This window comes from Danio rerio, chromosome 10 (genome assembly GCF_052040795.2).
Source record: "Danio rerio strain M-AB ecotype USA chromosome 10, GRCz13ab, whole genome shotgun sequence".
Lineage (NCBI taxonomy): Eukaryota > Metazoa > Chordata > Actinopteri > Cypriniformes > Danionidae > Danio > Danio rerio.
Genome location: NC_141030.1, coordinates 5,394,144 through 5,419,149, shown reverse-complemented (window position 1 = coordinate 5,419,149; position 25,006 = coordinate 5,394,144). Strand labels below are relative to the sequence as shown.

The 25,006-nt window shown below is 35.9% G+C and overlaps 1 protein-coding gene across 38 annotated transcripts in view; it reads left to right on the top strand.

Annotated features, from left to right (window-relative positions):
• The window catches only part of sec31a (SEC31 homolog A, COPII coat complex component), a 43,447-nt gene that overhangs the window by 15,697 nt on the left and 2,744 nt on the right, over nucleotides 1-25,006 (top strand). For 4 of the 38 annotated variants that reach the window (XR_015500224.1, XR_015500222.1, NM_199530.2 and 1 more), the window contains 14 exons: nucleotides 235-385; nucleotides 520-698; nucleotides 2,736-2,862; nucleotides 5,954-6,099; nucleotides 6,222-6,395; nucleotides 9,428-9,628; nucleotides 9,732-9,827; nucleotides 14,595-14,688; nucleotides 18,409-18,735; nucleotides 21,307-21,342; nucleotides 21,861-21,919; nucleotides 22,643-22,882; nucleotides 23,833-23,952; nucleotides 24,546-24,617. Coding sequence is in view for 26 of the 38 variants with exons in the window: in NM_199530.2 (NP_955824.2) it covers nucleotides 235-385; nucleotides 520-698; nucleotides 2,736-2,862; nucleotides 5,954-6,099; nucleotides 6,222-6,395; nucleotides 9,428-9,628; nucleotides 9,732-9,827; nucleotides 14,595-14,688; nucleotides 18,409-18,735; nucleotides 21,307-21,342; nucleotides 21,861-21,919; nucleotides 22,643-22,882; nucleotides 23,833-23,952; nucleotides 24,546-24,617 (2,022 nt within the window). In the remaining 12 variants the exon portion in view is untranslated. Of the gene's footprint in view, nucleotides 1-234; nucleotides 386-519; nucleotides 699-2,735; nucleotides 2,863-5,953; nucleotides 6,100-6,221; nucleotides 6,396-9,427; nucleotides 9,629-9,731; nucleotides 10,336-12,251; nucleotides 13,081-14,594; nucleotides 14,689-18,408; nucleotides 18,736-21,306; nucleotides 21,343-21,860; nucleotides 21,920-22,642; nucleotides 22,883-23,832; nucleotides 23,953-24,545; nucleotides 24,618-25,006 lie in introns of those variants that run through there. The other 34 variants (XR_015500225.1, XM_087268811.1, XM_087268798.1 and 31 more) reach the window with 15 other exon arrangements.

Genomic DNA, 25,006 nt, shown 5'->3' with positions numbered 1-25,006 from the left:
TTAGCTGTGCTTCTGACAAATCGATGGGTTCAGTTAAAGAGCAAACATTTATCATTTGAAGTGAGGAAAAACTGCAGCAGCAAACAGTCCTATTTGAATAGAGTATTTTGGATATTTGCTTGGGATGCATGTTAGTGGTTTAAATGGTGGCTTAAAATAGTAAATGCCATACTTGGTTAATAATTGAATAACTGACAGGTAGCAAACATTTACATTTAGTTTTTTCTTATCCAGGATAAGGAGGAAGTCCTCGCAGAGGAAGAAGCAGATTCCGACCTGGATGATATTCCTGTTAACGAGGAAGAACCTGTTGTTGAAGAGACATCCAACACAGAAGTTCCTCCTGCTCCAGCTTCAGACGCCATTAACCTCAAAGTTAGCCAGGGCAAGTGTCTGTATTAGTATCTTAATATTAATAAATCTCTTAGCATATGACATGTTTAGCATCAAATTATGTAAGAGCTGATTGGTTTATTCATTCTGTTTTATTGTTCAATTTTTTATTGTATATTGTTTTAGATATTGATGGACTGATAACTCAAGCGCTGCTCACTGGTGATTATGAAGCTGCTGTTAATCTCTGTCTCCATGATAACCGAATGGCTGACGGCATCATCCTGGCCATTGCTGGTGGTCCTGAGCTTCTGGCAAAGACTCAGAGGAAATACTTCTCCAAAACTGAAAGCAAAATCTCCAAGGTAAGGTACCACTGTATAAACAATGTGTTTTCTCTATGATATCTTAATTATACTAGTTATAATATGTATTTTTTCTTCATATTTAGATCAGACCAGAGACTAATCTTTTTGTTTCCTTTTTGCGATTTATTACATTAATGAAATTTGACACGATATGCAATATTGAATAGCATTGGTCAATGACCAATGGTCACGAAACACCAAAACACATGTTTTGAGCTGTTGACAGTCATATATGTGTCCGACGCTGCTAAAAACTCTATTAGGACACACATATTTCACTAAAAAGTGAAAATTGGTTGTTTTTCCAGCAAATTCTTCCGGTTTGAAACTAATTTTTGAAAGCCGAGTCAAGCCGATTAGATCCTTGCGTGTAATCCAGCGTCTAGAATGGCTACAGATTTGGTAACTAAGCAGTCAGTGGTCTTTGTTTATTCAGATGGCAGAGTTAGTTAGTGTAGTCAGCAGTACTCTTTCGGTGTTTAAAGACAGACCTTAGTCAAATGTATTTAGTTATTAAGTTTAAAGTATGTTAATATCACTATAATATAAATGGACTGAAAGATCCGCTGTAAATGTTGCTCTCTGAGTGTAAACACTGCAATCAAACTTTTGCCTCGCATCCAATATCTCGTTTGTCACGGGGGGCATGCAAGAAATGTTCCTGAATAAAAGTGAAAGTTTCAAACTGCAGTTTCACAAATTAATCATTTGCCAAATAATTCGATTACTGATGTCCATGTAAACAGTCACTGTCTCAAGCCTGGTTTATACTTCTGCGTCAAGTGACTGGCGTAACCCTCGGCGTATGCAACGCGCGTAGCTGTGCATTTTATACTTCTGCGCGCTGTCTCTGTCGGTCTGCATTAACACTTCCGAAACGCTAGTTGGCAGTAAGGTGTAAATGTTCCTCTGTGTCGAGTTTCTTCGCTGCTGTTTTGCTTTTCCTGAACACTTCCGGGATGTGTTCAGTGGCTCAAACTCGCTCATTTTGAGGCAGGAACCGGCGGACGTGCAACAACTTTAACTATGAGGTAAACACAAAACAAAACTTTCCATCCGGAGCTCCTTCACGGGACTCCACACTTGTAAACAATCGCTCCATTGGGCTCAAGCCATTCGCGCGGCTCTCGGTCCCGCCCAGACTCGTGAGCGCTACCAAGCCGACCAATCACAGAGCTTGCACTACGCATCGTTGCAACGTGTAGTTACATTTTTTGAGAGTTGCATGTCAGCAACGACCACGGCGTAGGGCTATGCTTCAACGCCGTAGCATACGCCGCCATTTGACGCAGAAGTATAAATCAGCCTCCCCTGCATCTGTGTGTTTGTTTTGCCTCTGTGAAAATCAGCGTGTGCCCAAACGGAACCTCCCATTTTTATGCAAACTCTTTTCTCTTTCCCTCCCTTGACACTCCCATCTAAACAGAGCTAGACACACCCACTTTCCTGATTTATTTATTTATTTTTCCAAACTAGAGGTTTGAAAACATTCTGCTGACACAGAGGGGTTACCATGCCCTTTAAATGTTTATTATAAAACAATTTTTCAGTCCTTTTTCTGATTGTTAAGCATCAATCAAAAAGCGGTTGTAATGTATTTTACAAGCGTACACCTTTGACTTCATTATATCAGTAATGCTGCGTTATATTCTATACTGCTGCGTTTGTGTTGCTCTATAATCACTCATTAGCATCTACAACCTTTTCTGTAGAACTGCATTGTTTTGTGGAAGACTGATGTATTAAAGTCTGTGAAATCAAAATTTACAATGTTCATTTTGCTAGCGCACATTTTTTTAAGGGGAACAAGCATTGTAAATATAAGACCTGCACATGTGACGCATATATGGAATAACCATTTTACAAGCCCCGCAAATCTGTGGCTGATAGTGAATTACCACCTTTTTAGCTGTTTTAAATTCACTGTAAACCACGGCCCCACAGGGCTGTTTATTCTAAATGTTTGATATTGTACTGCTGCTGGTTTAAACTTGTACATGATCTGTTTAATGACATTATCTCAATGTGTTTTAGCTTATTAGCGCTGTGGTGATGAAGGACTGGTTGGACATTTTGGAAACCTGTGACCTCCAGAACTGGAAGGAAGCTTTGGCTGCGGTCATGACTTACGCCAAGCCAGAGGAGTTCTCTGCACTCTGTGGTGAGTCTGTTATACTGTCGAAAACATACAGTCCCTTAAGTCCCATACAATCCCTTAAACCCAACGTATACTTTTTGTTTTGTTTTTACTTGCACATTAGTGTATGCTCACTGTGGCTTTCAAATTGTACACACACAGAGGTGCAAGGAAACATCCTTGTCCAGTATCTGAGCTTTTGTTTCTCTAGCACAGTGGTGTCAAACCCAAACTTGTACAGGGCCACACTGAGTGTTGCGAGTAAAGTCAGGGGCCATACATCCACATTTAAAAAAAACTATTTATTGGAGAAAATGAAAGTGTATTAACAAATGTAGAAAATCTCTTACACTTCATTAAACCACGTTTATCATAATAGTAAGGTTTTACATTTAATTTGTGTCACCACAGGCTTTATGTCTATCAAAACCTGAAATAAGGTCTCTAACCAATATAAGCATAAAACAGTACAGTAGGCTAGCATAGAACTGTAGTCTACTTTAAAAATTATTTCATATTCAGAAAAAACTGATGATAAAACAAAACGCCAACAACTGATATACCACATTGTAACAAGCAACAGATGGTTTTCGATATGAAATTATTGAACTTATTCTTTTAACTTTAAAAAGGCAACCTTATCATGAAATGATCTATGCCAACTGTCGATGCTTACAACTGAACTTGTGGATTTCAGAGGAAAAAAATTCAAGCAATACATTTATTAGTAGGCTATTAAAAATAAATGGTAGCCTATATAAAAAATGGAAAGAAATCGTATTATTTAGATTATTTTGCTCCAAAGGACACTTGCACTGGGCTTACATGCCAAACCTAAGAAAATTAGGGATTTTTACCAGCCATTCTGCATCTTTTCATAGAAACAATCTCATCTATTTTAGGTGTAATGTCCTGTGCCATGGCTACCTTCATCCTAGACGCAATATGGTGGTCTGTGAGGCGGGATCTGTGGGATGTTTTGGTCAGCTTCATTATAGGGAACATTTATTTACATGGGTATTTCACCTTGGTTGAAATTGACGATTTTCGATGTCCACTTTGCGTTTTTTTTTTTTGACATTGTGCTAGTCCCAGAAATATTTGACCTTGTTTACATTTAGTGTAACGTTATGCTAACGTCTAAATTAGTGAGTAGGGTAAAGCACAACAGCACCACCTGCGTCTCAATATTGTAATTGTCACAGACCTAATATTTAAAGCGGGCACGGGCCACTTGAACTTCATTACAAAAACTTGTTGTCGGGCCTGATTAAATGATTTGACGGGCCGCATTTGGCCCGCGGGCCTTGTAATTGACACATGTGCTCTAGCAGAAATGATTGATAAAAATGTCTTTGTACTAATTTAAGGTAGACTTGTCAATAACTTTGTGGATGTTTTTTGCTTTGTTTTTGCCTTTATCGGTAGTGTTTTTGTTCTTGTTCTGTCCTCCTAATTTCCTAATTTCCTCCTAATTAAAAAAATGTTCAGTTTTTCAGTGAAACTAAGGCTGCATTTACACTGCAGATCTTGATGGTCAATTCCGAATTTTTTGACTGTATCCGATTTTATTTTTTTATTTTTATTTATTTATTTATTTATTTTTTTGCTGACCTGCTTACATCATCTTTTAAAAGTGACTCGTATCCGATTGTCTGAATTTTCACAGCACACGGCAAAGGCGCAATGACAGGAAAAAAAGAGCGGGCGCTGGCCAACAGCTGATAATTAAAAAGTGCTCTTTTCTCTATTCCTGTATGTAATCTGTTTGCAGCTTTTGTCAAGCTGTTTTACTATAGTTTATGACAAAGACTCTCATTTGTCCATCTTCTTTTGATATATAGGCTTTTTAAAACCTTTAGGCATCTTAATGTAATGTCCATGGCGTAATTTATGCTTGTGATGTCTGCACTAGTTTTATATTAGTTTATAATGGTTACGTGGCGGACATTGCGCCCTCTCGCTCTCGTTAACATGCTTAAATACATGTGCTATATGACAATATAAAAGCTGTTTAAGTCCTCGTGTATGAGATATAAGGTTTGGGACGCTGCTGAAGTCTATTCTGAAATGAAAGCATCATGGTTGCTATGGTTTTTAATGTTGTGCGACTCTCATTGACAGGTGAAAATCTGATCTACCTGCTTACACCGCAGACACGAGAACACAGATCTGATTCACAACGGATCAGACTAATAAAAACAATATAGGAAATACTAGCCCCTTTCACACATACAGACCTTTCCGGAAAATTGCCGGCAATTTTCCGGAAAGGTTGTATGTGTAAACAGGTCCTTTTTGAAAATACCGGTAAATTCGTTCTGGCTATTTTCCGGAAAGAGTAGTTGTAACATTACCGGCAATTTTCCGGAATGCTGCGCTGTGTGAATGCAGAAGGAAGATTACCGTAATAAGCGCGTGCACGTCTAGAACGTGCTGACGTGAGACGTCTGCTTTAGCCAATCAGAACAGTCAGACGCATTTACGTCCGCGCGGTTTGTGAGAATAAAAACCTTTGAATATTTTTCCAGACACATTTAGCTGCTAGAAGATAGTCAGGTCACGTTTATATGTTCTACTTAATGCCAACTGTGTAAATAATCATCGATGAGATGCTTATGACAAGCCGTTGTTTGTTTACCTTCAAGCTTTGCATGTGCCTATGAAACAGCCTGTGAGCGCCTGCACACGCACATATTATGAACATCTCGACATGCGAAAGTGATCCTGTGAAAGTTGTTCACAATATTGATCATCCACAGAGTTTGTAATTTAGTCAAATGTTTACAAATACAAGCGCAGCCGTTTAAAGCTCATTTGTGGTGAATGATGTCAGAATTTACCGGTATTTTGGAATGGATGTGTGAATGCTCTTTTCCGGAAAATTTCCGTAACGTCCTCGCCTGTGTGAACAGCGCTTTTTTGAATATACCGGTAAAGTCGTTCTGAAAATTTTCCGGATATTTACCGGTATCACTGTGTGAAAGGGGCTAATGTCTTTGGTCTGTTAAATATCCATTGGGAGATATTTTAATGCAAATGAATAAAACATTTTACATGAGGGCTAATCATTTTGACTTCTACTGTATGTTAAATGTTATGTTTTCTCCTGCAGGTCTGCTGGGCTCCAGGCTTGAGTCTTCAGAGGACGTGGAGCTGCAGGCTCAGGCTTGTCTCTGCTACATCTGTGCGGGCACAGTCGAGCAGCTGGTCTCCTTCTGGACCAAAACTCAGGATTCCTGCAGCCCTCTGTCCCTGCAGGTCAGACCAGACCCATGTTTCCCACACCTGGGTTTATTGCGCATGATTGTTTTCGTTCACAAACACAATGATAGCATCTTTAGGTATATCGTTTTCAGCGTTTTGTGTTAATGTGTTTGTAGGAGCTGGTTGAGAAGGTGGTGGTGCTCCAGAGAGCTGTGGAGAAAGCTCAGGGTGCGGTTCCTGCTGATATGGGTGCCCTGCTGGCAGAGAAGATGAATCAGTATGCCAGTCTGCTGGCGTCACAGGGCAGCTTGCAGACAGCAATATCCTACCTGCCCACAAACACTGAACAGGTAAACAACTCTATAAAGAGATTTGTGCAAGAAATGTGACATTGACTACATGCACATGCACATCAGTAATGTAATTATTTGCCTTAATCTGAATAAGACAATAATATGATTAAGGTGTTTACATGAGTTGCGTTTCGAATGTTTTTTTTTTTTTTAGTCCCGTTTTACATCTTATAGCACATAATTCGATTAATGTCATTGTGTTACCACACTATCCACCAGGAACCTCCAGGAACGAGATTGGTGACCCCTGCTCTATATGTTTCCATCAAAGTTGTTCACAATACTGATCCATCCACAGAGATTGTAATGTAATCAAATTTGTACAAATACAAGCGCAGCCGTTTCTGTAAAAATTCCGTAATGTCCTCGCCTGTGTGAACAGTGCTTTTTTTGATTTTCCGGTAAAGTCGTTCCGGTTTAGTCAGTGATGTCGCCAACCAAATCGGACACGAAAAATTTGCTTGATGGAAGAGAGGAGGTCTATATATTTATACACACACACACACACACACACACACACACACACACACACACACACACACACACACACACACACATATATATATATATATATATATATATATATATATATATATATATATATATATATATATATTTGTGTGTGTATATATATATATGTGTGTGTATGTGTGTATATATGTATTTATATACACACACACACACACACACACACACACACACATATATATATATATATATATATATATATATATATATATATATATATATATATATATATATATATATATTTGCAGTAAAGGTTAAAGTATACTATGGTAATTACCATTAGTTCATGATCGTTACTAATGATACTATTATGTAGTGTAATTTTATAATTCATTTATAATTGATATATATACACACACACACACAATATAATGCTTGTTTCCCTTTACTATAAATTACTATAGTATTTTAAATCTGTAACACCTGGTTTAATTGGATTTTTAGTTTTTGCTGTTATATACTAGAATTTGTTTTTGTTTGGTACAGCATATTATTTACAGTAAATAATTGAAAAAAAATTTGAAGTGGGGCTAATAATTCTGACTTCCACTGTACATACATGCATTCATACATGCATACATACATACATAAATACATACATACATACATACATACATACATACATATAAACATTCATATATACATACATAGGCATACCTATTACCTGCACAGGGTTTCTAACGTCTTGACATGCATTAGTAATTTATTAGTTATTTTTTTATTGTAATGACATTAATAGACCCTCCACAATGTTGTTTTTCTCTATATACATTTATAATTTGTGTAAGTATAAAAATGTTGGTTGTTCCAAAAAAATATTTATTTGGTAAATCTTAAAACATTCATACTAGATTTGTAGCAAAAATGCTACCAAAATAAACAAAACAGTTCCAAGATTATTAAGCGTCATTGCACAGTTTATTCAGACTTTATGGAAGAAATTGAAGTGAACTGTGAAAATGAATAAGGAGTTTCGGTCCCACTTTATATTAAGTGTCCTTAACTACTATGTACTTACATCAAAAAATAAATACATTGTACTTACTGTGTTTATAATGTATTTGAGAACACTTTTGGTGCTCTTGAGATGTGATAGAGGTTGGGTTATGGGTAGGTTTAAGGGTAGGTTAAGGTGTAAGGGATGATCAACAGTGTATTTAGAAATGTAATTACAAAAGTTAATTACAGATGTATTTACATACATGTATTTAATTAAGCATAAGTACACAGTTAATACATTTATTTACACAATAAGTACATTGTAACAAACTATTAATTCCTGTGTAATTAAGGGTGCTTTCACACCTACACTTTTGTTTCGGAACGTATCTCGTTTGCCCAGTTAGTGCAGTTCGATTGGCATATGTGAACAGGGCAATCGCGCTCTGTTCCGCGCCAAAGTAATCGCTCCGAGATCGCTTGATTGAGGTGGTCTCGGCTCGATTGAAACGAACCCTGGAGCGGTTCGATTACAGTGAGAAAGCGATCCGATCCGAGCGCGGTTGTATCACTGTGTTTTATGGATATGTAATAGGCATACGGCTATATGAAGAGAGAATTATGAGTAGGGCGGGAAGTTTCGCGAGTCTCCGGATGCCCCCAAACGAGTGATGATCTCCCGGTAATCTCGGATCTCCCTCTCGGTCCTCAAATAGGCATCGTCGCGCATCCTTCTCACCCCTCCCCACCGCGTCTCTCCTCAGACACGTCGCACGTGCGCACCCTGTCAATCACCACCAAACCACCACCTCTCCTGACAGATGAGTGGGACGCTGCAAAATAAACCCTGACACTCTGACCAATGTGAGGAGAGTTTACTCGCACGTGATTTGTTTTAGCTCTTTTGGTCCGATTAGAAACTTTGCAATGTGAAAGCGATCCGCTCCAAGAGCAAAGAGCAACAATGTAACATTTGTAATCTCTGTTTCGGAACAACTGAATCGATTCACAGGTGTGAAAGCACCCTAATATTCTTGTGGAATGCCCCATTTTTAATGTTCTTAGACAACAATTTTTAACTGGAGAGACTCTAAGTGAAATTTTTTTTAAATCTGAATCCTTCTAAAATTGTTGAATTTTTATCAAAAGGAAACCTTAAAAACTGTTTTAGATTTTTATCATATATATTATCATTATTATTATTATTTATGTATTTTACCTTGTTTATTACTTATTTCTGTTAATGACTTAATTTTTAGGACTTTTTTAAATATATAGAAAAGTGATATTTATAAAATGTAGAAACCTTGATCTGTTTTTTTTTGCCATGACATAGCCATAGAAGCTGAAATGGCAATAAAATTAAAACTCTCTCTCTCTCTCTCTCTCCTCTGTAAGCACATAGTAGTTAAGGCCACTTAATATGAAGTGGGACCGGAGTTTCAATGTTATACATTTTTTGCGTTATGATGGATGATTGGAAAAGTTGCCACAACCGTTCACTCATGCTTAATGGATGAGAAATTATGTCAGCTTTGTAATTTGATGATTTTTATTTTTAGGTTTCTGTGCAGCAGTTGCGAGAGCGTTTAAGCAGAGCTTTAGGACAGCATCAGCATCCTCAACAGCCTGCAGCTGCAGTCACTGGCATCCAGAAAATGCATCAGACGCGTCCTGCTGCTGTACCAATGCAGACATACTCACAACCTCAACCTCCTGCTCAGCCCGCTGCGCCTGCTGTACCTCCTCAGTATTACCAGCAGGTACGATATACACTCACGCACAGCTGAATAGCACACGCGCAGGTCCATTATTTGTGGTCCTGTGGCCGATACCAGAGTGTGTTTGTGTTTGTGTTGTGTTCAGGGTAGATCCGCCACTACTGTCACATCCTGGAGTAACCAAACCCCAACAGCTCTGCCCAGTGTCCCTCGCCAGCTAGTGCCCTCCTCTGACCCGCAGGTACAGACTGACAGAGCTGTGCCCGCGCTGCGCACACTGACAGATACAAACTCTACATCCCGCACGGGCAATAACAAAGATCTAAAGGCCCCAAAATGCTCACAGTTAACTTCTGTTTTGCTGTTTGGATGCTTAGGGTTAAAAAAAAAAAGACTTAAATACTTGAGGATCGGTTTACTGTTAGCAAAAATCTCAGCACTAAGAGCGGCATTCAGATTAATATATTTTAGGGCTGGGATAGTAAAGTCTTGCAAATCGTGGATCAATTGTTAGAAACCAATTCTGAGATTATTTTTTTTTACAGCAGACAATGCTCTAGGATAGTTTTTTAACAGCCATTTAGCATAAGTTTAAGAGCATACATTGTCCTATGCTAGTTTTCAACAGCCGTTTAGCTAGTTTTTACCAGTAGACTGTGTTCCATGCTAATTTTTAACAACATACGATGCTCTAGGCAAGCTTTTAACAGCAGACAGTGCTCTAGGCTAGTTTTTAAACAGTGTTATGGGCTAGTTTTTCCCAGCTGAAAAATCAAGCTTGAACCAGCCTAGGCTGTTTGGTTGGTTTAACTGGTCGACCAGCCTGGTTTTAGAGGGGTTTCCAGCCATTTATAGCCTGGTCTTAGCTAGTCAGGCTGGGAGATGACCAGCTTCAACCAGCCAAAGCCCAGCCAAAACCAGCTATGTCCAGCTTAAACCAGGCCGGTCAAGCTGGTTTTAGCTTGTCATTTCCCAGTCTGACCAGCTAAGACCAGGCTGGAAATAGCTAGAAACCAGCCTGGAAATGGCAAAAACCCCTCTAAAACCAGGCCACCAGTTAAAACCAGCCAACCAGCCTAGGCTGGATTAAGCTATTTTTTTCAGCAGGGTTAACGGCAGATTTGCTAGTTTTTAACCGTAGACTGCGTTCTATGCTAGTTTTTAACAGAAGACAATGTTGCAGGTTAGTTTTTAACAACAGACAATGTAATTGTTGTTTTAACAACAACAATTTACATAACATCAACACTCAAGTCTAGCTTTTTACTTGCAGATGTTGCTCTAGGCTAGTATTTAACAGAAGTTAGTCTAGTTGTCAACAGCAGACGGTGCTCTAGGCTAGTTTTTAGCAGCTGACAGTGATATAGGCTAGTTTTTAACAGCAGTTAAGCTAGTTTTAACAGTAGACTGTGTTTTGTGCTAGTTTTTAACAACATACGATGCTCTAGGCTAGCTTTTAACAGCAGACAGTGCTCTATAAGCTAGGTTTTAGCAGTAGACGGAGCGCTATACTAGTTTTTAATTGGCAGACTATGCTCTAGGCTAGTTTTTAACAGCAGACAGTGTTATAGGCTAGTTGTTAACAGCAGTTTCGCTAGTTTTTAACCGTAGACTGCGTTCTATGCTAGTTTTCAACAGAAGACAATGTTGCAGTTTTTAACAACAGGCAATGCTCTAAGATAGTTATTAACAGCAAATGGCCCCCAGTGCTAGTGTGTTAGCATTAGATGACACTCTAGGGTAGCTTTTTACTTGCAGATGTTGCTCTAGGCTAGTGTTTAACAGCAGACGGAGCTCTATACTAGTTTTTTGTCAGCAGATGGTGTGCTAGGCTAGTATTTAACAGAAGTTAGTCTAGTTGTCAACAGCAGACGGTGCTCTAGGCTAGTTTTTAGCAGCTGACAGTGATATAGGCTAGTTTTTAACAGTAGTTAAGCTAGTTTTAACAGTATACCCTGCTGAAAAATCCAGCTTAAACCAGCCTAGGCTGGTTGGCTGGTTTTAGCTGGTCAACCAGGCTGGTTTTAGAGGGGTTTTGGCCACTTCCAGGCTGGTTTCCAGCCATTTCCAGCCTGGTCTTAGCTGGTTAGGCTGGGAGATGACCAGCTAAAACCAGCTTGACCAGCCTAGCAGGCTGGGAGCCCAGCCAAAACCAGCTATGTCCAGCTTAAAACAGGCTGGTCAAGCTGGTTTTAGCTGGATTTAGCTGGTCATTTTCCAGCCTGACCAGCTAAGACCAGGCTGGAAATGGCTGGAAACCAGCCTGGAAGTGGCCAAAACCCCTCTAAAACCAGCCTGGTCGACCAGCTAAAACCAGCCAACCAGTCTAGGCTGGTTTAAGCTGGATTTTTTAGCAGGGTAGACTGTGTTCTATGCTAGTTTTTAACAACATATGATGCTCTAGGCTAGCTTTTAACAGCAGACAGTGCTCTATAGGCTAGGTTTTAGCAGTAGACGGAGCGCTATACTAGTTTTTAATCGGCAGTGTTATAGGCTAGTTTTTAACCATAGACTGCCTTCTATGCTAGTTTTTAACAGAAGACAATGTTGCAAGTTAGTTTTTAACAGCAGACGGTGCTCTAGACTAGTTTTTGTCACCAGTTGCTGCTCTAGTCTAGAATTTAACAGCAGTTAGTGTTGTTGTTCACAGCAGATGGCGCTCTAGGCTAGTTTTTAACAGCAGACAGTGTTATAGGCTAGTTTTTTACCCCCAGATGCGCTCTAGGCTAGTTTTTAACAGCAAATAGTCTAATAATATTTTTTAGAATTGTAATTAATAATACTTTTTTAGGGCTTTTTTTTACCTTTAATAGGATAGGATAGGATAGTGAAGAGTATCAACAGAAAAGTATGGGGAGCAGAGAGAGGCGTGGACCTTGTGGCAGGAATCAAACTCAAGTTGCTGTGCATACTTTAGTACAACATGTCAACACTAACTACAAGGTTATTGCCACATACCTGGCAATTTTTTTACAGCAGACAGTGCTATAGGTTAATTTTTATCCACAGATGGCACTCTAGGCTAGTTTTTTTACAGCAGTTGGTGCTCTACGCTAGTCTTTTAGCAGCAGATGGAATGCTAATTTTCTCACTATATTTTGGGGATCTTTTGCCTTATTGGTTGATATATTGGAATTTTCTTATTGGCTGATATATTGGAAAAGTGCATAGTTTATCCCAGTTCCCCCTAGATTTTCATGTGTATTTTACTGTGGGCACCTTTTTGTTTGCTTTTGCAGACTGAGGAACGGGTATCATACCTGCAGACTTAACTTTAATCATAATTTTTTGGTTTAGGAAGTTTCCAGATGCTGGAGTAGTTAAAAAAAATACTTAAATATCATAGTTTTATTTAATTTCAATAATTTACTGATGATTCTATTAATAAGTAATATTGTAAAAGTAATGTTAGAGCTGATTTGAGTTTGCAGGTTTGCTCTTGTTCTGTTGTTCTGTGGCTTCTCTTTATCAACACATTAATGTTTGTTTAACTTTACAAATCAATGTCTTATTTATCCTTTTTTATGTTAACCTTTTTATTTTGACAGCAGTTTCATCTATCATATTTTATGGAAAGTTAGTCTCTTGTAAGTTTCATTAGTTCAGTTGTTTTTTGTAAACAACAACAAAAAAGCACTTGCACTACTTCATTCTTACCGAGTTAAATTTACAAATGTAGAATGCTATCAAATAAAGCTAAATATTTTAATAACGCTAATAGACATTTAAACATTTTATTTAGATTTTGTAATCCATATTGTCATTGATTGATTAATTATTGGTCCACAATTGGAATTATGGCTTGAAAATTTTGATGCATTGATAACATATTTTATTTATATTTCTATCTATTAACTGTTCATTTGCATTCAAATAAACACTTCATTCGCATAAAAACTATTCAGCTAAATCATTAAAAAGGGTGATTTAAATTTTTTGAAAAAAAATCTTAAAATAAAAATTTGCGTTTCGTAAGTACATTTCTTAAAATTAAGAATTATAATTTTGAAATAATAAAATATTAACCATAAAATAATGTAATAAAATGTACAAAAGTATGTAATATAACTATATATAATGGCATCACTATGAACAACATTATAAATGATTTATTTGAAGAAAAACTGACAATAGTGGCTGATGAGATGTTTGTTTAATGCTTAAGCGTTTATGTATGTAATAACTTCCTAATATCACCAGCAATCAAATCTGTTCAAGGATTCAGATTTGGTGTCTTGAGTGTTTGTCTTTCAAACTACAAGCATTACAATGCCTTTCGGTAGCAGCCAGACCAATTATTATACTACAATAATAATACTTTAAAAAAAAAGGATTAAAGAAGGATAAAAAGAAGGATTCATTAATTAAATGAAATGTGACCGTGTGGAAATGTATACAAATTGTAAATGTAAAATTATTATTTTGAAACTTTATATTCAAAGAAAAAAATCTCGATCTCTTGTGACAATAAAAACTAATGATGATGAATATATATATATATATATATATATATATATATATATATATATATATATATATATATAGATATAGATAGATATATAGATATTACAAAGAAACATCAACAAAAAAAACAATAACAAACAAAAAACTAAAACAACAACATTATAGTCAGGTGTGTGCGTGTGTGTAAAGGTAACTTGGTGGACAGGTCAGAGTACATACATAAGGAACAATAACAGTCAATAAATGAAGCAAGAATCGCAGATATATGAAAATAATATTTTAAAATCCATTCAAATAGAAAACACTTATTTATAATTTGCAACAATTTGTAATTTATTTTAATATTGTTATAGTAATCGTATTTCTGCTTTGAATGCAGCCTTGTTGAGCATAAGAGGCTTTTTAAAACAGTAGTAGTAGTATTGAATCAAATCCAAAGAGTTTTGCACAATGTTTGTGTTAATTGCAGGACTGCATTTCCTCAACACACAACATGACAGAAGTCTTTCTAAATGCCCTTCTCTGTCTTTATTTGTCTTGTCAGGGAGACTCCACACCTCCAGCCTTTGGCCTGCAGTCTCCAGCGATGGCGTCTGTTCCTGCTTCCACTCCGTTCATGTACTCGCAGCAGTACCAGAGTAAGTCTGCAAAACACTGCAGTCCTGGTTTTTACAACAAATATATAAAAAAAAAGAAAATTCTATCATTATTTACTCACTTTCTTGTTTTTCCAAACCCCTAAGGCCTTCGTTCATCTTCATAACACAAATGACAATATTTTAGATGAAATCCTGGAGCTCTCTAATCCTCCATAGACATCAATAGTCCTAGACATCTAGTGTAAAACGTCCAACGATTCGTACCCTGAATAATGTATTCATACATGTTCGTCTATGTTTTCTAATCAGCCGTGTCAGATCTGCTTGTGCTTTTACTACAAGTAGTGCAACACGTGTGTTTCACTGCTGACTCCAACCCCAGTACCATTTATTTCGTCTTTGTTTGATTACAATTGAAGGCTGAAGTCACATGTAATGTTTTGACAATGTTTTTAGATTTTGAAACATACCTGGAACAACATATTCATTTATTCTGTCAAAATTGTAGTCTAAGGGGGATGCATTTCCAATAAGCCTGGGCTGCTTTTTTTAACTGCAGGCACAAGGATCGCTCCTGCAAAAACGTAAAACATGGAAGTGGTTAAAATGAGAAGTGCCCAGAGAACATAAGCAGTACGCAAAATGCTACACGCCAATAGAATTTTTTTATTTCATGTTCCGTGTGATCCATGCCTTAGTTACCACACAGCTAAAGTAGTTAAAATTACATAACCCAAAAAAAATTTATAATAAAATAAAAAAATAATTATATATATATATATATATATATATATATATATATATATATATATATATATATATATATATATATATATATTGATAAAAACAATAATAACACAGTAATAAAGTGTTCATATATGTTTCAAAATTCTTCTGCTTGCCATTAATAATATAAGTCTCTTCAATCCAATACAGTTTAATATCTATTTATTCCACAATTCTATGGATAGTGTTGTCACGATACTGGAATTCGACACCAATCGGTATTGAAATTTTTAAAATGTCCATTTCCTGCTAACATTTGGGCGCTGTTGATGGCGTTCTTAAACAGCGCTGATTTGCCATTGTGTTCACGTGCTCGAGAAATGACTGTGATTAGCCGAGAAGGTCATCAATTCCCCAAACTCACCACTGTTTAACAACAAATACAGGGACACTGGAGCGTTTCAAAGCCGTGAAGCTCATAAACAGGCCAGCTGATCTTCGTGGCTTTAAAACACTCCAGACCAAGTAGTATTACACACTTATTACATCTTTATTACATATAAATAAACTAGCTTTGAGTACAAAAATCTTTGCGCATTGTCTACCTTGTTTACAGGGAATTTTATGAAGAAACTATTACACGTTTACTACATGCTTGTTACATATATACTAAAATAAAATACTAAAGCATTTTTTTAATTACAAACAGTTCAACTAAGTTGTGCATTGTCTACCTGTTTACATATAGATTTTATAAAGAAGCGTTATTACATGTCTATTACATATTTGTTATGTATTTGTTGCATGTTTATTACATACTTATATACATATTGAACTACTTTTCCTTCACAAAACTGTTCCAACTATTTTGCTGCTTTAAAACACTCTAGTGTCCCTGTATCTGTGGCTACATTCAGTAAACAGCGGTTCGGTGAGCTGATGATTTGACTAAGAAGCAGTATTACATGCTTATGACATGCTTATTACAAATAAATAAGCTAGCTTTCTTTGATTACAAATATCTTCAACTACGTTTCACATTGTCTACCTTGTTTACAGATGGATTTTTAAAGAAACATTATTACTTCTATAACACATTTGTTGCATGCTTATTACATATTTATTGCATGCTCATTACATGTTTATTATATGCTTATTATGTTTATTACATGATTAATACATGTTTATTACATGCTAATTACGTGTTTGTTACATGCTTATTACATGCTCATTACATATAAACTTGCTTTTATTACAAAAATCTTCAACTACATTGCACATTGACTACCTTGTTTACAGATGGATTTTTAAAAGAAACATCATTACGTCTATAACACATTTATTGCATGCTTATAACATGCTTATTACGTGTTTATTACATGCTTATTACATAAAAATACTAAACTAGTTTTCTTTGATTACAAAAATCTTCAACTACGTTGCGCATTGGCTTCCTTGTTTACAGATGTATTTTTAAAGGAACATTATTACGTCTATAACACATTTATTGCATGCTTATTACATGCTTATTATGTGTTTGTTACATGCTTATTGCATGCCTAAGTTTTTATTACAGTTTACTTTTATTACAAAAAAATCTTCAACTACGTTGCGCATTGTCTACCTTGTTTACTGATGGATTTTTTTAAAGAAACATTACAGGTCTATAACACATTTATTGCATGCGTATTACGTGTTTGTTACATGCTTATACGTTTATTACATGCTTATTACATATAAATGATAAAGCTTCTTTTTTAAATTACAAACAGTTCAACTTTTGCGCATTGTCTATCTGTTTACATATAGATTTTATGAAGCATTGTTACATGCCTATTACACATTTATAACATGTTTGTTACATGTTTATTACATGCATGTTACATATAAATACTAAATTTGTTTTATTTTATTACAAAACTGTTCCAACTACTTTGCGGCTGTGTATCTGTGGTTACATACAGTAAATAGTCGTGAGTTTGGTGAACTGACGACCTTAATGGCCAATCACAGTCTTTTCTGTTGAGCATGTGAACACAATGGCAAATCAGCTGTGTTTGAGAAGGTGCTCAACAGTGGTCAAATGTTAGCGGGAAATAGACATTTAAAAATTTTCAGTATCGATTGATATCAATTTCCAGTATCGTGACTACTTTCTAGCATAATGCAGTAACCCTTTCAGCTTGAAGACTCTACATTTTTGCCCTTTTTTGTATTTCCTAGTGTAAGTATTATAGTTCCATTTTACTTATCTGAATGATTTGAGTTATTTTACAGCCTGCAAAGTTTGTGGACTAAAACCTGACAAACGTTTTGCAATACAACGTGAACATTGGCTTTAGGTGTAGGAACCATAGCATAATTAAATTAGTAAATTATAATTAATAAAGGAATAACTTACTCTGTCCCATTACATTACAAAATAATGCACAACCCCGTTAAAAAAATGCACACTCAATTTCACATCCTGGCTGTGTATTATTTTTCAGCCCATCATCAATTATTCTTTACATAACCCAGCGCTAATGTTAAAAGCCAAGTCTACTTTGAGCTTTAGAATGCAGGCTGCTGTAAAACATCTGTGCATGATCCTTTGCTCAAGATGTTATCATTTACATATACCTATACCTGTTTTAGAAGGGATGCTTTAAAGGCACAGTTCACCTAAAAATGAAAATTTACACACCCTCAAGTGGTTCCAAACCTGATTTTTTTCCGTCTGTTTAACACCTAAGAAGATAATTTGAAGAATGCTGAAATCTTGCAACCAATGACATCCGTAGTATGAAAAAAAAAACATATTATGGAAGTCAATGGTTACCGATATCCAAAATCCTTCAAATGATCTTCTTTAGTGTTCAGCAAAAGAAAGAAACTCAAACAGGTTTGGAACAGATGGCATTTTTGTTTGAACTGTCTCCATTATAATATTAAATATCCCTATATTAATATTTGCATGCTCATAATGTTGAAATGCCCCTATGAATGACTAACTGCATTTGCTCCATTCTCTCCACTCCTCCTAAACTTCAGACTATCCTCCTGTCCAGCAGTTCACACCCTCTGCCGGTACACCTGGCATCTATCAGCCTCTGCCGTACGCTTCCTCTGCCGGCTCTCCTCTTCCTCCTCCTCCTTCATCCTCCTCTGCTGCTGTTTATCCTCCTCAGTTCATGCTCTCAGCCTCCTCTCAGGCTTCTGCGCCTCCTCAGTCCTTCTGTCCTCCTCCAGCCGTGTCTTCTGGAGGGTGTTTCCAGCATGGTGGGCCCGGGTCGCCCACGTCTTACCTTCCTCCTCCAGGAGCCCGAGCTCCAGGTACTCAGCATGAACCCGCACTGATTCCAGCCTCCCAGAGAACAGGTCTGCACTTAGCTCCAGAGAGATCATATTATGAGTGTTTCATATCACATACATACACACATACACACATTATATATATATTCAATTCCAAAACGATTAATTTTTGCAATGATGCATCTTTTAAACTTTGCAGAATTGGAGTTTCTAGGCTTTTGTTTATGATTGAAATGTATTTGTGATAGTACTGCCAACCTAAAAATGTGCCTGTTGTTACACATTATTACACTTTATTATACATTACATGTTTATTACATATAATACTAAGCTGGTTTATTACAAAATGTTCCATTTTGTATTTTATTACATAAATACTAGTTTTCTTTTATTACAATATGTTCAACTATGTTATCTCTACCTTGTTTATTTAAAAATAAAATTTACCAAGAAACATTGTTACAGGCCTATTACACATTTATTACATGTTTATTACATATTACCTATAGTACTAAACTAGTTTATGTACAGACTAATTTTAGAAAGAAACTTAACTACATGCCTATTACATGTTTATTAAATGCTTATTACACATTACAAAATGTTCCATTACGTATTTTATTAAATAAATATTAGTTTTCTTTTATTGTAATGTTCAACTGTTATCTCTACCTTGTTTATTTAAAAATGAATTTTATCAGGAACCATTACATTCCTATTACGCATTAATTACATGTTTATTACAAGCTTATTATGCATTGTCTTCCTTGCATAAATTGGAAATTATGCATCGTCTACCTTGTTTATTTTCAGATGAATTTCACAAAGAAACAACTACATGCCTATAACACGTTTATTACACACTTGTTACAAGCTTATTACATATAGTTTTTAACTAGTTATTACAAAATGTTCCATTCCATAAATACAAAGTAAATACTAGTTTTCTTGTATTACAAAACGTTCAACTGTTGAACTGCATCGTCTACTTCATTTTCACATTATTACAAGCCTATTACACATTTTAATGCATGGTTATTACACATTTATTACGTAGTTGTTACACATTCATTACATAGTTATTGCTCATTTATTACATGCTTGTTACACATGTAGTATATGCTTATTACATATCATACCAAACTTAATTTTATCACATTCAACTACTTTACGCATCATTTACCTTGTTTATTTTCAGATAAATTTCTCAAAGATAATTTACTGCATGCCTAATACATGTTTATTACATGGTTATTACATATAGTACTAAACAATTTTTAACAAAATGTTCAACTACTTTATGCATCGTCTAGCTTGTTTAATTTCAGACTTATTTCACGAAAAAACTTTACTACATGCCTATTACATGTTTACTGCACACTTTATACAAGCTTATTACATATAGTTTTAAACTAGTTGTTTCAAAACGTTCCATTCCATAAATACTAAGTAAATGCTAGTTTTCTTTTATTACAAAACATTCAACTGTTATGCATTGTCTACTTTTTTACACATTATAAGCCTATCACACATTTAATACATGTTTATTACACAGTAATTACATGGTTATTACACATTTATTACATAGTTCTTACTCATTACATGATTGTTACATGTGTAATACATGCTTATTACATATTATACTAAACTTGTTCTCCTTGTTTATCATCTTGTTTATTTAGACTAATTTCATAAAAAATAAACAATACATTACTTAGTACACATTTATTACATGCTTATTACACATTTATTACACACGTATTACATGCTTATTACATGCTTATTACATATAGTACTAAACTAGTATTTTATTATAAACAATGTAAATGTTGCACATTATCTACCTTGTTTAAAGATGGTTTTACCGAGAAACATTATTACATGTGTATTACACATTGCACAATGGAATATTTAAGTGTGATAGTACTATCTTCTTAAAAATGTGCCTGTTGCACATTATTACGTTTCTTACATGATCAACTATTATGTATTATTACATGCTTGTTACATCATCACAGGCCTATTGCATGTTTAGTACTTGTTACATGTTTATTACATGCTTATTATATGAAGTACTAAACTAAGTTTATCACAAAATGTTCCTTTCCATATTTTATAACAAATACTAGTTTTTTATTACAAAAAGTTCAACTTTTATGAATCGTCTACCTTGTTTATTAACAGATGGATATTTACCAAGAAACATTTCATCCCTAATACATGCTTATTACACGTTTATTACATACTTTTTAAACTCTTTTTCTTACAGAAAGATTCTTAATGCATGTTTCTTGGTTATTGCATTTAAATACTAAACAACTTTTTTATAATTACAAAAATTTTAAACTGGGTTACGTGTCGTCTACTTTTATTTTCAGAAACGGTATTACATGCCTAGTACACATTTATTACATGCTTATTACACATTTATTACATGATTATTACATATAAATACTGCAGTATATTTCTTTGATTACAAAATATTCAATTATATTGTGCTAACTTGTTTACATGTGGATTTTACCAAGTAACAGTATTACATGCCTATTACACATTTATTACAAGCTTATTACACATACATACAATTTTTTGTTGTCCAACTACATGTTATGCAATGGCTGCCTTCTTTATTTTCAGATGGATTTTACCAAGAAACAGCCTGGGGTTTAGAAGGTGAATTTACAAAGAGCATAATAACAGAAGTACTTCATTTTACAGTCTAGTTCCACATGCACCTCCGGTGTACTAGCTGGCTATATCCCCTGCAGGTACCTTTTGTACCCAGTAGTACACTGTAAGTGCATGTACTGTAAGATAAAGTGCAAATGTTATAACAATCTTACATGCTGGACCATAATTGTCCAGTTCAGATTATTAAAAAAAAAAATCTAAATCAATAAAGTACAGATCCAGAAAATTTTAAAAGTTGATTATTTAGATTTTCCTAAATTAACTTAAAGTTATTAATCTAATTAGGATGTAATTATGTTAAAATGGTTTATTTTGTTTGTTTCTCAAGACATCATTTGTATTCAATGGTGGATGCAGATTTAGTGATTATGAATCTACTTATAATCAGTATGATTTTATATTCAATAACAGCCATTTTGGTAGTTAAATTGATGTCCGCTCTGAGGTGCAGGTTGTTCCATTGCATCTAAAATGAGACGCTTTGTTTTGTTTGTCTGCAGGACCTCAGAATGGCTGGAACGACCCGCCAGCCCTCAGCAGAGCAGCCAAAAAGAAGAAGGTGAGTTTAAAAACCTAAAGGGGGAAAAATGCCGGAACCAGAGCACCTGGAGGAAACCCACTCAAACACGGGGAGAACATGCAAACTCCACACAGAAATGCCAACTGACCCAGCTGAGACTCGAACTAGCATCTTTCTTTCTGTGAGGCGAACGTGTTACCTACTGCGCCACCGTGCAGCCTCCAAAATGAGTATTTAATCATTATTAAATAAAACAAAAGGAAAACAAAAACAACCAAGAGGTAGAAAACATGAACAAAACAAATAACAAACTGGTCTGGCAGGGACTGAACTGCTGAAGAACAGCAGACAAGAGGAGACTATAAAGAGTAAGAATTAACAACCAAACAGGTGAACTGAGTAAACTAATAATGGGTTAACAAGAAGGCTGGGACTAGACAATAGGCAGGAGAGCACAAGAAATAACACAAGCCTTGTTCACGTAAAACGGGACTAGAACACACAGACAATGAGAGAACGAATGAGAGACAGTGTAATGCCGACAGAACAAACACTAGGAAGAGAGCGGCCTGAGCACAGCAGAGACTCGATCCGAATGAGTACTTGACCCGAGAATACTCAAGTCGAGCACAACATACAAGACAAGACAGGACTAGTGTCTAGACTCTGCCACCATAGCAAGATTTAACAAAACCGAGGTGGCAGAATCCTGAATTACACTGCCTTGATTTCAAGAAAACCTTCTCTGTTTTTGCTCTCCAGGTTCCACAACACTTCACTCCTCCCGCACCCATTACAGCGCCCATCATGGCCCCTCTGGGGGACCCTCAGGCCCCTGCTGGCATGCAGACCCTTCAGCCTCAACAACAGGTGCCAGATCAATCCGCGGGTCCTGCCACCTTCACCCCCATCCAGCAGCAGCCGCTGGGACCCAGGAATCCCAGCATGCCTCAGGGGAACATGGAAGGTGCGCCCGGAGCTCCAATTGGCGATGTCATAAAGGTACTGACTCGTGTATAGGCCCACACGGAATCTGCGTGCGCAGAATTCCGCAGATTTTCCACAGACTTCTAGCTCATTATTAATTCTTTTTAATTACTTGAGTAAATGTGTAAATCTGAATTTATTCAGTTTTTATTCAGTAATTTATTACTTTTTATTTAATATATTAAGGTTTTAGTTATGATACTCCACTGGATACTCCCAAAATAATTCTTAGATTTTTACCAAAATTCTCCGCAGAAAAAGCAAAAAATGTCCGCAGATTCCGTCTGGCCCTGCTCATTGTGAAATAAAAACACTGCTGTACTAATGTTCGGGATCAATGAGATTAAGATATGTTTATGAAATGTTATTTAATCAGAGGTTTTATTATGATTTAAAATAACAAGTGTAGTTTTAGTTTAGTGTAGTTTAGTAGACTGTAGTTTTCATTTAATGTCCAGTCTTCAGCATCATCACATGATCCTTCAGACATCATGTCAGGAATCTACTGCTCAAAAACAATATTATCATTGTTATCAACTTTAGGGCTTTTTTTTTTTTTTTTTTTTTTTGGAAACTGATACAGTACTATAGGTGGGCATAGATTATTTTAATTTTAATCTACAGGGTGGGCCATTAATATGGATACACCTTAATAAAATGGGAATGGTTGGTGATATAAACATCTTGTTTGTGGCATATTAGTATATGTGAGCGGACAAACTTTTCAAGATGGGTGGTGACCAAGGTGGCCATTTTGAAGTCGGCCATCTTGGATCCAACTTTAGTTTTTTCGATAGGAAAAGGGTCATGTGACACATCAAACCTATTGGGAATTTCACAAGAAAAACAATGGTGTGCTTGGTTTTAACCTTATCTGATTCTTTCATGAGTTATTTACAAGTTTCTGACCACTTATTAAATGTGCTGCCCATTGTGTTGGATATTATATTGTGTCCCCTTTTCAGCCACTTCAGGCCATACCCACTGAGAAGATCACCAAGAAGCCCATCCCAGAGGAGCACATGGTCCTAAAGACCACTTTTGAGGGACTGATCCAGAAATGCTTGACCGCTGCTTCAGATCCGGTGGGTTTCCAATCTAGCCTACCCAATTCGAATACTGATGTACATGTGATTTTTCAGCTTTTTTATTTGTAATAAATTTGCACCAATTCCAAAAATCGTATTTCACATTGTCATTATGGGGTATTGTGTGTAGAATTTTGAGCAAATAAATGAATTTAATCCATTTTGGAATAAGGCGGTAACATAACAAAAATGTGTAAAAAGTGAAGGGCTATCAATACTTTCCGGATGCACTGTATTTAATGTACCATGTTTGAATGAATGTACCAGTTTCTTTCCAAAAAGAAAAAACACACACAAAATATTTGAGTTCTTGATATATTGGTTTTCATGTATTAGAATTTTCTTATTCCACTGCGACATGATGTCTGTAGATTATGTTGACAAGTGTGGACACCAACATCCCATTACACTTCAACAGCATGTAATGATAGCTCAAGGATTAGTTTTACTGAATAGAAAAAAAGTATATATTTATTTCAACCTCTTTCGAAAAAAAAAAGCCAAATGACGAGCCATACAGGTTTTCAACAATAATAATAAGTTAATAACGCATTACAAATAACCAACGTTTCCCCCTTTCATCCTAACAGCAAACCAAAAGAAAGCTGGACGATGCTCATAAGAGGCTTGAGCTTCTCTACGACAAGCTGAGAGAACAAACAGTGAGTATTTTACTCTTAACAAACACACAGACTGAGTCTAAATTAATCACAACACCTTTGAAAAGGCTTTATTTCCATTACATGTTTTAATGTTTCATTGTTTACAAGTCAGGCTTTGTCTGAAATCGCATGCTTCCATATTATCTAGTTATTATATTGTTGGTTTCTGCACAGGTGGTAGATGCAGGAATTGAACAGCGGCAGTAGCAACGTCAGTAGTAGTAAAATAACCCCCCTCATAAGTATGACATCATCAAAAAATCTACTCATTTAGGCCGGAGTCACAAACTGCAACCTTTGGTTGTTTATATATTGTAAATGCATAAAGCGAACAAAGCAAAGATCTAAAACCACGGAAGGACTAGGCAAGGAAAATGTTCATAAATGTT